This window comes from Mus musculus, chromosome 3 (genome assembly GCF_000001635.26).
Source record: "Mus musculus strain C57BL/6J chromosome 3, GRCm38.p6 C57BL/6J".
Lineage (NCBI taxonomy): Eukaryota > Metazoa > Chordata > Mammalia > Rodentia > Muridae > Mus > Mus musculus.
This window is the reverse complement of record NC_000069.6, coordinates 96,026,562-96,041,029: the sequence shown is the minus strand read 5'-3', so window position 1 is coordinate 96,041,029 and position 14,468 is coordinate 96,026,562. Positions and strand designations below refer to the sequence as shown.

The 14,468-nt window shown below is 43.2% G+C and overlaps 1 protein-coding gene across 2 annotated transcripts in view; it reads left to right on the top strand.

Annotated features, from left to right (window-relative positions):
• Vps45 (vacuolar protein sorting 45) overlaps positions 1-14,468 on the top strand; it is a 59,830-nt gene that overhangs the window by 18,632 nt on the left and 26,730 nt on the right. Inside the window, exons 11-13 of one of the 2 annotated variants that reach the window (NM_013841.3) lie at positions 7,207-7,365; positions 8,144-8,251; positions 9,903-10,024. In NM_013841.3, the coding sequence (NP_038869.1) occupies positions 7,207-7,365; positions 8,144-8,251; positions 9,903-10,024 (389 nt within the window). Of the gene's footprint in view, positions 1-82; positions 4,297-7,206; positions 7,366-8,143; positions 8,252-9,902; positions 10,025-14,468 lie in introns of those variants that run through there. The other variant, XM_011240074.2, reaches the window with a different exon arrangement.

The following is a 14,468-nucleotide window of genomic DNA, read 5'->3' as shown; positions in this document are numbered from 1 at the left end:
ATAGCCCTATGTTCAATTCCCAGTACCACTGAAGAGGACTTAGTCACTAGATAGTCACTAGACATCACTTTTCATTTCACAGACATGCTAACATGCTACGTATAAATGCTGTGATGAGGATGTAGAGGGAGAGAGATAAATAAGACACCGTCATCTCCTCAGTGTGCTCACACTGTAAGAAGGAAGAAAGCAATCTGAAAGAATTGTGGGTTGCAGAGATGGCTCAGGAGGTAAAGTATTAATGTTCAAGTATGAGGTCTAAGTTCAGATCACCAGCACCCACATGAAAGGCTGGGTGTGGTGGGGTATACTTGTAAGCCCTGCACTGGGAAACAGACAGACAAACAGATCATGGATGAGGCTTAATGGCCAGCCAGTCTACTCTGTTCTCTTCCTCTCTTCCTCTCTTTCACTCTTTCTCTCTTTCTCTCTTTCTTTCTCTCCCTCTCCCCCCCGCCCCCACACACACACCACACACTAAAGAGAGAGACAGGAAACCAGCCAGGTTGTGCTATTGAAAGGAAGTTGAGCTTCAGTTTTAAAAATGATGGGAGTCACCAGAGGATCTTAAGAGAAATATTATATAATCAAATCCTAACCTCAAGAAATATATATTCTGGTTGAACAGACAAAAAAACCACAAGAGAGAAATTACATAGTGTTTCTGGATCCTGCTTAAGTCAGAACTGTGACTCTGACCATAAATAGACAAGGTTCTCTGGTTCCCTCCCTCAGAGAAGGCAGTGTTAGGATGAGCTGCAAGGAATGACTAGAATCGGGAGGAGGATTTCTGTCAGGAACAACAACAAAGCAAGGGCACATTGGTATGCAGGAAATAATAAACCGTGTGGCCCATCGAGAGTGGGTGTGGAAGAGAAATAGGAGGTAAAATTGAGTTGCCGAGTAGGAATTTCCTTATGAACCATGTCAGGGTAGTCTACTCACTGAGCTAGGCAGAGACCTGGGGTGGGTCTTAGATGAAAGTCGGTGGTGCAAGGCAGGACTGTAGACGGAGCCTGTTCAGCATGCATCAGAGGGGAAAAGACTGATGTCAGGGAGCCTGTAGACTCACAGCGACCATAATCGATAGTTAGGGGCAAGCCTAGGAGTCAGGGAGCACAGAGGAGACAGTCAGTGACAATGACACATACAAGTGAGACAGGAAGAACAGGTCAGAGGTAACTCCAGGGTTCCCAATAAATGCCGGAATGATTCTGTCAAAATGACAGAAAATAAAAATGACTCATCTGTACCGGATGCCATTGAAGAACGATAATTTAGGAATAAGTCCTTTGAGAGGTAAAGCCACTTACAAGAATCACATTCCTCTTTGATAGGGCTCCATATTCTAAAACTTACCTTCTCTTCTTCTACCGAATTCAGTAAGCCACCTAGGGACACTGGACACAGCCAGGCTGTGGGATTATACTGCCCTAGCTTTGGTGAATATCCTTTTCACCAACGTTTGGGAAAAGTTTGCCCAAGTGGCAGGAATAGCAACCTCAAGTTTCTATGTTGCAATGAGGATTTGATGCGACACATAGGATGCTTGGTGACATTGGTTCCTTACCGAAAGACATTTTATATACATTAGAATCAAATGGGAGCAGTGCATGTGGGTGCTCCGGTCCACCACAGTTTTTATTGGCATCTACAAGTCTTGCTTTTAAGTTTTAAACATTTATTAGGATTTTCTGAAAACACCAACATTTTAAAAATCATAACAATGCTGTTTGCTTTATATTTATATGAAGTGATTCATCATCATTTTAATATTGTCCATGGCTCCCAAATCTTTACAAAGAATTCTGTTCTTGAGACTGGCATTTCTTAATTTGCAGGCAGATTGTAAATATAGGTTGAACAAGGTGTACAGTAAAACCCGAGTCTGCTAACAATGCCGTGTACCCTTACAGGTTCTCCCAAGCCATGTGTGCACATCTCTTGTATGTTTGAGACAGGTTCTCACTAGATAACCATGGCTGGCCTGGAACTTGCTATATAGGCCGAGCCGGCCTTGAACTCACAAAGATCCACTTGCTTCTGCCTCCCACATGCTGGGTATATCTCTTTTTTAATTCAAGTGGTACCATACTCTACAGAGAGCTGCATCTGTTTTCTCACTTAACCATATATCTAAGACTGTTTCAGATGAGAACCTTCAGTCTTATGATTTTATTTTCTTAATAATTTGTTTATTCTTTGACAAGATCATACTTGCATATAATGAATTTTACTCCCCTCTTTACCCTTTCATCCTCCTCCTACCCTCACCATTTCCTTTCTTCTTCCAGACAACCCCTCTCCCACTTTCATGGCTTTTGTCCTGTTTTGCTGGGTTTAGTAAACCGCTAAATTAAGTGTTCTTGCATGAGCATAGCTCATGAGGTCTTCACTGGGGCTTGAGCAATTTAGCAATAGCTACACAACTGAAGAAAACGGCTCCCTACCCCCAACCTCCAGCAACCCTTAATTACCAATAGCTCCCCGAGGAATGATAAAGTCTCCTGAGAGCCCCTCTATCCAAGGCGAAATGCTAAAGGGCTCCATCTTGAATAGGTCTTGTGCAGTGTGTGTATCTGTCTGTCTGTGTGTCTGTCTGTATGTGTCTGTGTCCATGTCTGATGTGTCTGTGGGTGCACATGCCACAGTATGCATGTGGAAATCAGAGGACAAGTTTGTGGAGTTGGTTCTTTCCTACTTTTTCGTGGTTCCTTGGGATCAAACTCAGGTCACCCGGCCTATACAGCAAGTGCCTTTGCCTGACGAGTCACCTTGTCAGACCCCAGCTCTTACATTCTTCCCACCCCTTCCAGTGTCCAGAGCTCTGAACCTTGAAGGGTGTTAGAGATATCTTCTTCAGGAGTAAGCACTCAACAGATACTTAACTCGCAGCACTTTGACAGGTTGTGAGTCTTTGCATTAGCCACCTTGGGGTTTATTTTTAATCACTGTAAGTTATCTTTTGCAAAGATATAAAACATTTAACTTAGCCAACTTACTTTAAATATTCCCATCAGTAATAGTTTATCGTTGTTTTGTTAGCCTGTTAAAAGTATCCCTGTGTTATTTCAATGAACTTGGTGTTCTGCCCCTTTCTAAATAAAAACAAAATTTTATATTTAACTAAATTTAAATTTACATGTTTAGTGTAAGTTTAGTGGCTGACATTTTCCTTCATAAAGATAGACTCAAAGTTAATCACTAGTCAACTTTACTGTTTTTATTTACATCTCTTTGCCATATGGAAATCAGTTAGAAAAGTTATCACAATCCTTTTTACATGAAGCTTTAGTTTTGCTACTGTTTAAAAGAAAAGATAATGCATACTTTAAAAAACTGTGAACTCCTGCCTAGGCATGGCTGTAAGCTGTGATCCCAGTACTCAGGAATATAAGGCAAAGGGATTGCCATGAGTTTGAGGCCAGCCTGGGCTAAGGATGAGACCTTGTCTCAAAAACAAACAAATGGAAAAGAACTCTATGATCTGATCACTATTTTGGGACCTATATTTTTAAGATTTCTTGTGTAGGGTGTTAGTGTTTTACAGTCAGCGATAGTTTGGGCTTTCCTGGCCACAAAGGAATTCTTTGCAATGTGATTTAAATAGTCCATAAAGGGAACTGTTGTTTGATAATGAGTGGATGCCAGGGCCCTGACTCCTAGATGACTCGATATTAGATAGAATGTGCCATGAAGAAATGAGCTAAGGTTCTGAATAGAAATAGAATTTGCTTTACTGAATAGTAAGTGTACCATGGCAAGAAAAAAAGCTCATATATCCCATTTAAAAATTAAGTATAAATCCCTTCCACTTCTAACCAATTATATACAAACTACCAGGAATTTGATGAGGAAGAATGTCATTAGAAACAAAGTGTAGTGTGCTATCACTGAAGCACACGCATGACCTCAGAGGGAGAGGTTGGATTAGGGATGAAGATCTACATGTTGTGAAGAGAAATATCTTCAGAAAGAAAGCAGTCCCCGCCTGCCCTGTGTTATTACAGCATTCTCTTCATTGGAAGAAGGAGCTGGCCTGTTTACAGCTGTGCCCTGACTTTGGACAAAACCTCCACTCACACTGTTAGTGGCGTATAGGGAAGTGAAGAGAAGAGTCCTGTCTGGAGCCTCGGAGAACTTGCGCCTTTAGTGACTTGAATTTGGAAATGGTTGTTACCTGCTCTAAACACCAGTACTTTGTCTCTAAAACTCGAGAAAATACTAGTATTATTACATATAGGGACTATCACCAGTATGTGCTGTAATACTTAATAATACTTGTTTTTTCTTTCATTTTTGCTTGTTTTTATGTTTTTACACTTATTTATTGTGTGCATGTGTGTACATGCCATCATACATGTGGAAGTCAGTGGGAGTTTGTTCTCCTTCCATCATGTAGGTCCTGGGAATTGAACTCAGGTCATCAGACATGGCAGCAAACACCTTTACCTACTAAGCCATCTCGTTGGCCCATGTTTGGGTTTTTGGTTGGTTGGTTGGTTGGTTGGTTGGTTAGTTTTTGTTTTTGAGGTGTTTTTGTTTTTGGTTTTTTGAGACAAGTTCTCACTCAACAGTCCAGACTGGTCTTTAGTTTATGGCAGTCCTCCTTTCTCAGCCTTGAAGGTGCTGGATTATGAGATCGGACCATCCTGTGCAGCCATGCAGCCATGCAGCCATGCAGCCATGCTTGATGGCCCCTGCCTGCAATCCAAGCACCTGAGAGATGGAGGCAGGGAGATCAGGCGGTCAAGAGCATTTTCAGCTACAAATGTCCTCAGAGGGCTGCATTCTGTGGCTATTCTGTAGAAAAGTTACCACAAAAGAAAAAAATAAGGAAATTCTTTTTGTTGTTGTTGTTTTTTGTTTTGTTTTGTATTTCAAGACAGGATTTCTCTGTATAGCCCTGGCTGTCCTGGAACCCATTCTGTAGTTGACCAGGCTGGCCTCGAACTCAGAAATCCGCTTGCCTCTCCCTCCCAAGTGCTGGAACCAAAGGTGTGCGCCACCACGCCCGGCTGAAAATTCTTATGAATATGATATCTAAGTGAATTTTCTCTCCCTTTTTGATCCCTTAAGGATGATGATGAACATTAATTCAGGATAACAGCAGTGGTGATCCCTCTCAGAGAACTTTCTAGAAGAGCTTCCCCTGTGTAATCCTAGTCCCTGTGCCCGTGTAGAGAGGAAGTCTGCACATTGGGCATGGCTGCTGAGAGGTGCTGGAGAGCAGGTTCTTGGGCTCATGCTGCCTCGGGGTGTGAGAAGGTCTTAGAGAAGGTCACGCTGTAAAGTACGGCAGCGCAATGGTGGCGCAACAGTGGTGCAGGTCCTAACTCTTCTGCCCAGGACCAGTGCCTTTAGGTGTCTTGCAACCATGTCCCATTTCTCCCTGTGGTTCTCAAGTCCCTACTAATAGCAGCCCTGCCTCAGCCTCTTTGTGAAGGCTTCCCTGACTCCTCTGCACCAAATGTACATTCTCTCCTTCTGCCCCTGCTCCTCCCACCACTTACAGTGAGTGACCTTTCAACTTTTGGGATTTGTTGATGACGATAAAATGCTTATATAGCACCTCGCATTGTTCTTGAAAAGCCTGCATCCTACAAAACCATGTGCTGAGCACAGGTGGAAGCTATGGGGAAAGGGTTATAAGCTTACTGTTTAAAGTCAAACTTATTAAAAAAAACAAAAAGCAGAAAGCTGTCTAACTTTGTCATCAGAACACTGATAATAACAACAGTCCTAGTCGGATGTGGCAGCTCACCTGGAGTTCCAACACTTGAAGACACACACATGAGGAACCCCACAAGTCCACATAGCAAGTGCTAGCAAGTACCCAGACAATCTGATGACAGAGCGGGACCCTGTCACAGAAAGCCAGCATTCTAAATTAAGTACCACCGTCAGAGGTAGCTCCCCAGTGTTTGCACTTGGAAAGAAATCAGCCCAGCTCTGCAGCCTGAAGCTTGGAGATCATGTTTTTCTTTAGGCTCTAACGTCTTAAAGATGTTTGTGTTTTACGGAGATTAATTTTTTCAGAACTGAAGATAGCAGCTAAGGCTGTCTTCCTCAGTCAGTTTGGGGTTTTGTATTTTGTTTTGTTTTTGTTTGATTGCAATGAAATATCTTTGCATCCTCCGAATTTCCCAGGCACTTAGCATGGTGGGAAGTGGGCCAGATCCTAAGGTAGAAAACTGTAGACTTCTTGCAGAAAGCCTCTGTGTAGAACTTCTGCCTCTTCTTTTGTGGACATGTTGGCACCGTGTCCTCTTTAATCCCGCGGAAGCCTGTCCATGCTGAAATTTGACGTATGAGCCAATGTCTTCTGTGTTAGCCGATACATGCTCACATGTCTCAGTCTTACAAAGCTAAAGTACTTTGAAACAACATGCTTCGTGCCAGAGTGGCTTCTGTTCGTTTCATCCCTCAATGAGGCTGTGAAGACATCCCTCAGTGAAGACAGAGGTTGACTCAGACATCAGCATTTTCCCGACAGTGCCTGGCGTGATGCCTTCCGGGGCCTAAAATGTGTTCTTGGCTTAAATTATGTGCTCTGCTATATAATAAATACAGGATATAATAATTATTATGTTATTTAATATAATAGTTATTATATTATTTAATATAATAAATAATAAATATATATATGTGCCATGCAAGAAGGCCCTTAATGTGAGGCTGAGAGAGTCCAGGCATGACTTGGCCTGTCCCTTTGCTTCCAGCATCTGCCTCTTAGATCCGAAGTTCTCCCATTTAGAGATTGCATGCTGTCACATACACTTGTTTCTCTCAGCCATCTTGAGATGTGTTGTGACCTCTGGTGTTTCTTGGGGATTAAATCCGGCCTGTGTAACTCTGCCAGGTCATGTCTATTTGGATACAATGGGATGAGCAACACTAAAAGAAAGACGTCTTTAACCAGAAACTGGTCATTTCTGTGCTCTGTACTGACTGAAGTTGAAGTAGTCTGCACTCCTTATGCCACCAAGGAGATGACTTGGGAAAGGCAAGAGAAACGGTGGCTGACTCCATCTTTCCTACGGCTATTACATGGGGAATTATTTAGTCCTTCCACTAAATAAGAAGCAATTGCCATTCTGTAGTTGAAACATGATGGCGTGTGTGTCCGCTGAGCTGTGTCTCTACCACTCTTACACAGGAGGCCATTCAAGTGAAAGCACTAACATTGGTTCTGTCTTTCTTCAGAATGTGAAGAGACTCCTGCAGAATCCGAAAGTCACAGAATTTGATGCAGTTCGCCTGGTGATGCTTTATGCTCTACATTACGAGCGCCACAGCAGCAACAGCCTGCCAGGACTCATAGTGGACCTCAGGAGTAAAGGTGTTGCTGAGAAGTATCGGAAGGTAACCTGATGAGTGTGCTTATGTGTATTTTATTGTACTAGAGATGGTCTCACTCTGCAGCCCTAGGGAAACCTCACCCTTAGGTCCTCCTGACTCAGCCTCCCAGATGCTACGATTACTGCCATGTGCTTACTCTGTTGCTAAAATTCTTTCCCAGGGGGAGATTTAGGCAATGTCTACCCCCTCCTCCTATGATCCCAAGAACAAAACCAGTCATGGTTCTGCCACAGTTTATTGGAGTTCCTGACAAAGCACAGGTGAGGGGTGTGGGTGCTCCTCTCCCTGGGAAAGCCTTTACCCAGCAGGGATGCGTGCCCCCCCCAATCCTGCAGAGATAGTGTTCCCCTTCTCTAGTTCCCCCTCCCTGTGTCCCCTTCCTGAAGCCATATGCCATTAAGGCAGAGTTGCATACAACAGGTGGTTAGGAGCAGCTGGATAATCTGGTGGGTGGGGCACACGCAGTCACAGAGGCCCGCAGAGAGGAGTCTTTAGCAAGGGCACAGCTGAGCTCCCTAATGGCAGTTGCTTGGCTCAGAGAACACTCACTCACAGCATAGCACAAAACCCAATCCCAAATTTATATAGTAAGCCCAAACCACAGAAGCCACGTCTGTTATAGTCTCAGCCCCAACAAAAAATACATCATATACTGTTTATTTACAAGGTGCACAGTTCCGTCCTCTCGTGTCTTCATTGCCCTAATAAAGTTATTTTTTATGAAATGAGCTTCCTGATACCTAAGCAATAAAAAGTTGTTTCTTCTTTTTTTCTTTTATAGCTTGTGTCGGCAGTTGTTGAATATGGTGGTAAACGGGTTAGAGGAAGTGACCTCTTCAGTCCCAAAGATGCTGTGGCTATTACCAAGCAGTTTCTCAAAGGACTGAAGGTATAGCTTTAGTCTGAGTGTGGCTGATATGATTCTAACAGTATATTCTGAATTGTAGAGCTATGTCCGCCCAGTGAATCCACAAAGGACAATTTCTTGAAACGCTGCCTCTGTGCTGTAGTGTGCCTGCACTGCCAGGGAGCCGAGCGGGACTGATGCAGTGACGGGTCACTTCCAGGAAGTGTGCACAGTTCTGCCAGTCACAGCTCTTTTTCCCGTGTTTGTAATTTAAACTGTATTAAGCTAGTGCTTGCGCTCACTCTCTCTCTCTCTCTCTCTCTCTCTCTCTCTCTCTCTGTGTGTGTGTGTGTGTGTGTGTGTGTGTGTGTGTTGGTGGTTTGTGGTTTTTCTGTTTTTTGGTTGGTTGGTTGGTTTTGTTTTTGAGGAGTCTCATGTAGGGCAGGCTGGTTTCAAACTCACTATGTAGCCAAGGATGACCTTGAATTTGTCCAGCTCCCAAGTTCTGGGTATACACCACTACAGCAAGTTTATGCTGTGCTGGGAATAGAATTCAAGGGTCTATGCATGATAAACAAAGTCTGCCAACTGAGCTGCACCTCAAGCCCACAAGCTTCTCTTTGAAGGAAATTCAAGAGAAAGCACAACCATCCGTTGCTGGGAAGTCAGTCACACAGACAGAGGACAACAATAAGTGTGGCTCACTTTCTCCACTCACTAGTGAAGTCTTGGCCACAGTTAAGATGGTCTTTCCATGTGAGGTAACATAATCAAGGCAATTCCTTACAGGCATGCCTAGAAGTCCATGGACCAGGTAATTCTAGAGTCTGCCAGGCTGACAGTGCCTTCACGGGGCTCTCGTAGGCCAGCTTTTTACTTGGTAGGAAGCTTTTCTGACGGCCCCCCCGTGTTCGTGGGGTGGGGGGCACTGTACCAGCGGCACCGCTTCTCTGGCCCCTGGCCTGTTCTTAGCTTTCCATGAGTTTCCTGGTGTTCTTCTACCCTATGGCTTACCAACTCTGCTACAGGCCTTTCTTTTTGTTTCACAAAGAATGAGATTCAGACAAGATAAAAGATTCCAGATTTTTAAATTCCTTGAAAAGTTTATTGAAGCCATATTGAAAATAACTAGCCTTAATTTAGTACTTTTTTAAAAAATTAGTACTTTTGTAAGATTGGAACAATTCTGTCTAATTAAAATAATTTTTACATATTCTAAAGTTCTAGACTGGGGAGATGGTTCACTCAGTGAAGTGATTGCTGCTCAAACTGGAGTTTAGATCCCCATCAAATACATAAAAGTCAAATACAGTGGTGTGTAACTGTACCCCACAGTGCTGAAGTGTGTGCATAGAAGGGGGAGGGGACCCCCTCAAGCTCTCTGGCCAGCCAGTCTAACCAAACCTGAGAGCTCTGGGTTCAAGAATAGAGCCTGTCTCGGAGATGATGGTGAAGAGGCACTGAGGAGAGCAGCCAGTGCTGACCTCTGACGTCCATGTGCGTGCACACACATCCACACCTTTACTTACACACAGACACAAATGTCCTGTTGGGGTCTGTTTGATTTCTATCCAGTTCCAGTTTGATTCTATCCCATAAGGCTTCCATTGAGTATATGTTCCTTTTCTGATGTATCATTACTGTCATATTGCTAGCTTCCCCAAATAACATGAGAACCATTTCCATATTTTAGGGAGTGGAAAATGTGTATACACAGCACCAGCCTTTCCTGCATGAGACCCTGGATCATCTCATCAAAGGAAGGCTTAAGGAAAACCTCTATCCTTATTTAGGCCCCAGCACACTCAGAGACAGGTAAGGTAACAAAGATTAGAAATAAAAACTAGGATCACAGAACAAGCCAGAGAAACTGGAAGTGCCCAAGACATCCAGATCTTGGCCTTAGAGAAACAACCTGCCATGTAGGGACAGTGGGCACTACTAAGAGCTGGGTTCCGAAGTCCTGTGATTGTAAAAACATCTGAATTCTGCCAACTGACTTATGCTTAAGATGGGGTCCTGGACTTAGCCTGATTCTCAGTTGGTAAATCTGTGAGCAGTGAACTGAGATCTAATCTATGCATGAACTTGGGACCTACAGAAACTACAGATCTACAGACTGTGTGTCTTTACGTGTTACAAACTGTCCAGTCTTAATTATCAGAGTTCAAGCTTGGTCTGGCATTGCAGGCTGAACTCCTAGGTAGTGCAGCAACTGAAACAGTAGGATGGCAAATTCAAGGCCTGCTGAAGCTAGAGAGTGAGTTCAAGGCCAAAGCCTGGATGACTTAGACCCTGTTTCAGTTTTTAAACATGTGGGCAGAAGAGGGCTTTAAGGGGAAGGAGCTGAGAAATAACTTAGGGGCACTCTGCCTGCCTCCAGGCGTGGGCTCAGGGTTATTCTCCACACTCAAAAGAACTGAAGTCCATACTTAGTCTGAATGAAATACTCCTATGTCCACTGTTGAGAACACACAGCACAGGCATGCACCCCAAAAGCAGGTTTTTGAGACTGTAACAACCTGTGTAAGACTTTGCCTTCCACCAGACTCAAGACCAAAGCTAACCATTTACTAAAGGAAGATTTCAATTTATTTATGTCCTTTCTGAGAGGAGTTAACAAAAATTTTCTCCAAACTCTGACGATTTCTTTATTTCTAGCATACAAATATGCAGTCTTATTATTCTACCAACTTTCTGGTAATTTGTTATATAACAATAAAAATAAAAAAATAAAAAAAAGACAAAAACTAGAGGAGGCAGCAAAGATGCTCAGCAGGTAATGGTGCTTACCGCCAAGCCTAGCGGCCCGAGTTCCAGCTCCAGGATCTCCACGGTGAAGGAGCCAAGTCCTGAAGTTGTCCTCTGACCTACATACACTCCACGGTTCGGGTGCTCGCTCGCTCAAGCTCGCGCTCTCTCTCTCTCTCTCTCTCTCTCACACACACACACACACACACACACACTTTCACACACACAAACAAACAAATGAATGTAATGATACTAGGTGACAGTCACTGAGAAGCGGGTGTCAAGACCTGCTCCTGGTCACACTGAGATGCTGATCGCTGCCCCCTTGGCCATTTCAGGGTGAAGAGTCTTTTGGTGTTGCATGTGTCCGCCTTACATATGCGCCCCCTGCTAGTCCTGAATCATTTACTTGCTTTGGGTTAAAGAAGCAGGTGTTGTGGAGGGGCCCAGATCCTCTCCTATATTCTGTATTTTAGCAGCATATCAGTTTCCTTATGTGTTCTGTGGCATCTGTCTTTTGGCGTTTCCAACATTAATGCCCAAAATAAATTTGCTCTCTGACTGCCAGCCAGAACAGGTTATTACTGGTCTGGGTAGGATTGGACTTGGCCAAGTGTGGCCAGCACACCAGCTGAGAGACCTGATTAGCAGAGGCCATTTGTGTCCCAGGAGAAAAGGTTGACTTTCTTTAGTTAAAACTAATTAGAGGTTAGTTAATTTTAATGAAAACAACTTGTCCAGATCAGGTTACTTAAGCCAACCTTAAATTTAAATATATGCAAATTCTACCTAGTTAAGAATTATAATCTTATAGTTTTTTGAAGATTACATTATATAAAGTGCCCAACATATACAGTTGGTATCAGTTGGGTAATTGAATGTGAGAATTTTACTATTGATTATAAATCACCCATTATTTCAACCAGTAATTATCTAATAGCATTAGCAGTTTATTGTATAGATATAATGAAATTCAGAAAATGTTTGGAGATTTATAGGTAAGCGACTCTTGTACAGTGTGTGATTTTTTTTTTTTTTTTTAATGAGTCCCTTAAAAAGAAAACTGCAGCTGGGCAGTGGTGGCACATGCCTTTGATCCCAGCACTTGGGAGGCAGAGGCAGGCGGATTTCTGAGTTCGAGGCCAGCCTGGTCTACAGAGTGAGTTCCAGGACAGCCAGGGCTACACAGAGAAACCCTGTCTTGGGAAAAAAAAAAAAAAGAAAAGAAAAGGAAAGGAAAGGAAAGGAAAGGAAAGGAAAGGAAAGGAAAGGAAAGGAAAGAAAAGAAAGTGCTATTTTGTCCAGTTTTGTTTTGTTTTTTTTTTAAATCCGAGGTTAACACCAGATGCTATGGCTGAACATCTGGTATTAAATTGTGGAACTACAGTCCAGTCACTCGAATAAAATGTCTAAAGACCATGCATTTAGATCAAGAGATGCCAACTGATAAGAAAATTAAAAAGCAGTCCAAATTACTCTGTTTGAGAAGCTTTTGAAAAACCTTGTTTTTTTGTTTTTTGGGTTTTTTGTTTTGTTTTGTTTTTTTGGAACTCACTCTGTAGACCAGGCTGGCCTCAAAAAAACCTTGCTCTTGAGGCTGGCAGTTGGTTTGCTAAGGCATTAATGTGTTTGTAGATGTCATAAGAGACCTGCTGGATGCAGGTAAGATCACATGCTGTTCTTCTAGAGGACCCAAGCCGGGTGCCCAGCACTCCCCCTGCTCAGCTCACAACCACTTCCAGCTCCAACTCCAGGGAGCCCGTGCTTTCTTCTGACTTCTATGGGGTCCCACACATGCATAGTATATGCTCATAGAGACACATATATTAAAAAATGTTTAGCTTTAAAAAATTAAAGAACTGCTGAATGAAAAAAATAGCTACTTATTGATAAAAGGAAGCCATGGGCCCAATGAGTGTATAGTGCACATCAGCAAGCCCTCCATCTTATGAGTCATTGCCAAGCAAAGCTGAAAGTGACGCTCCCTCCCCCAAATGCTCATCAGCTGGTGCTGCCTGCAATGTCACTGTGATCTAAACATGTGTGCAGCTAATTCATTCTGTGATACAACAGATGTTTATTAAATGCTTTTGGAATGTTAAGAATTGCTGTAGGCACTAGGGCTGTAGCAGCAGCAGGAAAGACATGGGACTTGCCCTTTTAGAATGAAGAAGCAAACAAAAGTGTGGTAGAAGAAAGAGTCACACTGCAAGTCACCGTGGGGCCAGGGGAGGCCACTTCAGTTAGACAGAACCTCTCTGAGGATGTGGTATTTAGAATGGATCCTAAATTTAAGAATCATGTAATGATTAGAAGAAAGGTACCTCAAACAGAGGGAACACCAGAGTGCAGGACTTAAGAATGGAGAACTTGCCCGTGAGCCAGAAAGAAGTACACAGTGGGGCCATGTTGGGGGAACAGGTGAACAGATAGATGGGGACTGGGTCACATGGATCCTGTAGGCTCTGGTAAGGTTTGCTTTTCTTTCCTTTCTGTTTGGTTTTATAAATATAGGAAGTCAATAATAACACACTGAGCCAAACTACAGCTACTGTTTTGTTTTGTTTTGTTTTGTTTTGTTTTGTTTTGTTTTGTTTTAGCTAGTTTCACTTTATAGCCCTGGCTGGTCTGTAACTTACTATATAGACCAGGCTGGCCTCAGACTCACAGTGGATCTCTGCCAGCTTCTGCCTCCCTAGTGTTGAGATTAAAGACTGTGTCACACCTAGCCCCAAACTGTGTTTTAAATGATAACTGTGAGACACTGCATTGCTAATGGAGAACAACAAGCAAGGAGCCCCCTGGAGGAGATTGCTTATGGTCCATGTAAGGAGTAAACAAGATTTGACTAGAAGGTGAGGGAGAAAAATCAGTCTATTTGAGAAGGCACATGGATAGAGAGAGCAAGAGTAACAGAAGTCGAGGAAAACTCTCAGGTTTTGAGAAGTTAAGAGGTGCCTATGTGTGGTGCCCCACCTCTGCAATCGCAGCACTGAAGAGCCTGAGACAGAAAGTTAAAGGCTTGCCAAGATCCTATAATAGGACCTTATTTCAAAAATATTCTGTATTAAGTTGGAAGTTGATGAGCCAGATCTTGTAGACCAGACAGGACCACTGAAGGAGGAAATAAAAGATTGCGCAGAATCCATCACTGAGTAGAGGCTGAGCCAGCAGTAAGAACAGGAACCAAAACAATAGAAGAAAAACTAGAGGCTGTGGAGTCAATGAGGTGGAGCACAGCCAGTCTTCTGTACCACCCCTCTTATGCTGCCTCTCCTCTCCGCTCTTCTGAGAGTTGGGCACACCCTATTCTGTCAGATCTTTCTCTGATTCATCACTTTGGCTGCCTCTCAACTAGACATCACTTTTAAACATGGGTGCTTCCTTCTACAACCTAACTTTACCTTCACTGTTTGAGGTTAAAGGTGTGTACTAAGGCTATAACTATAAAAGGTCTCAGAGCTGAAGAGGTGAATCAGTGGTTAAGAGCACTTACTTATTCCCTTTG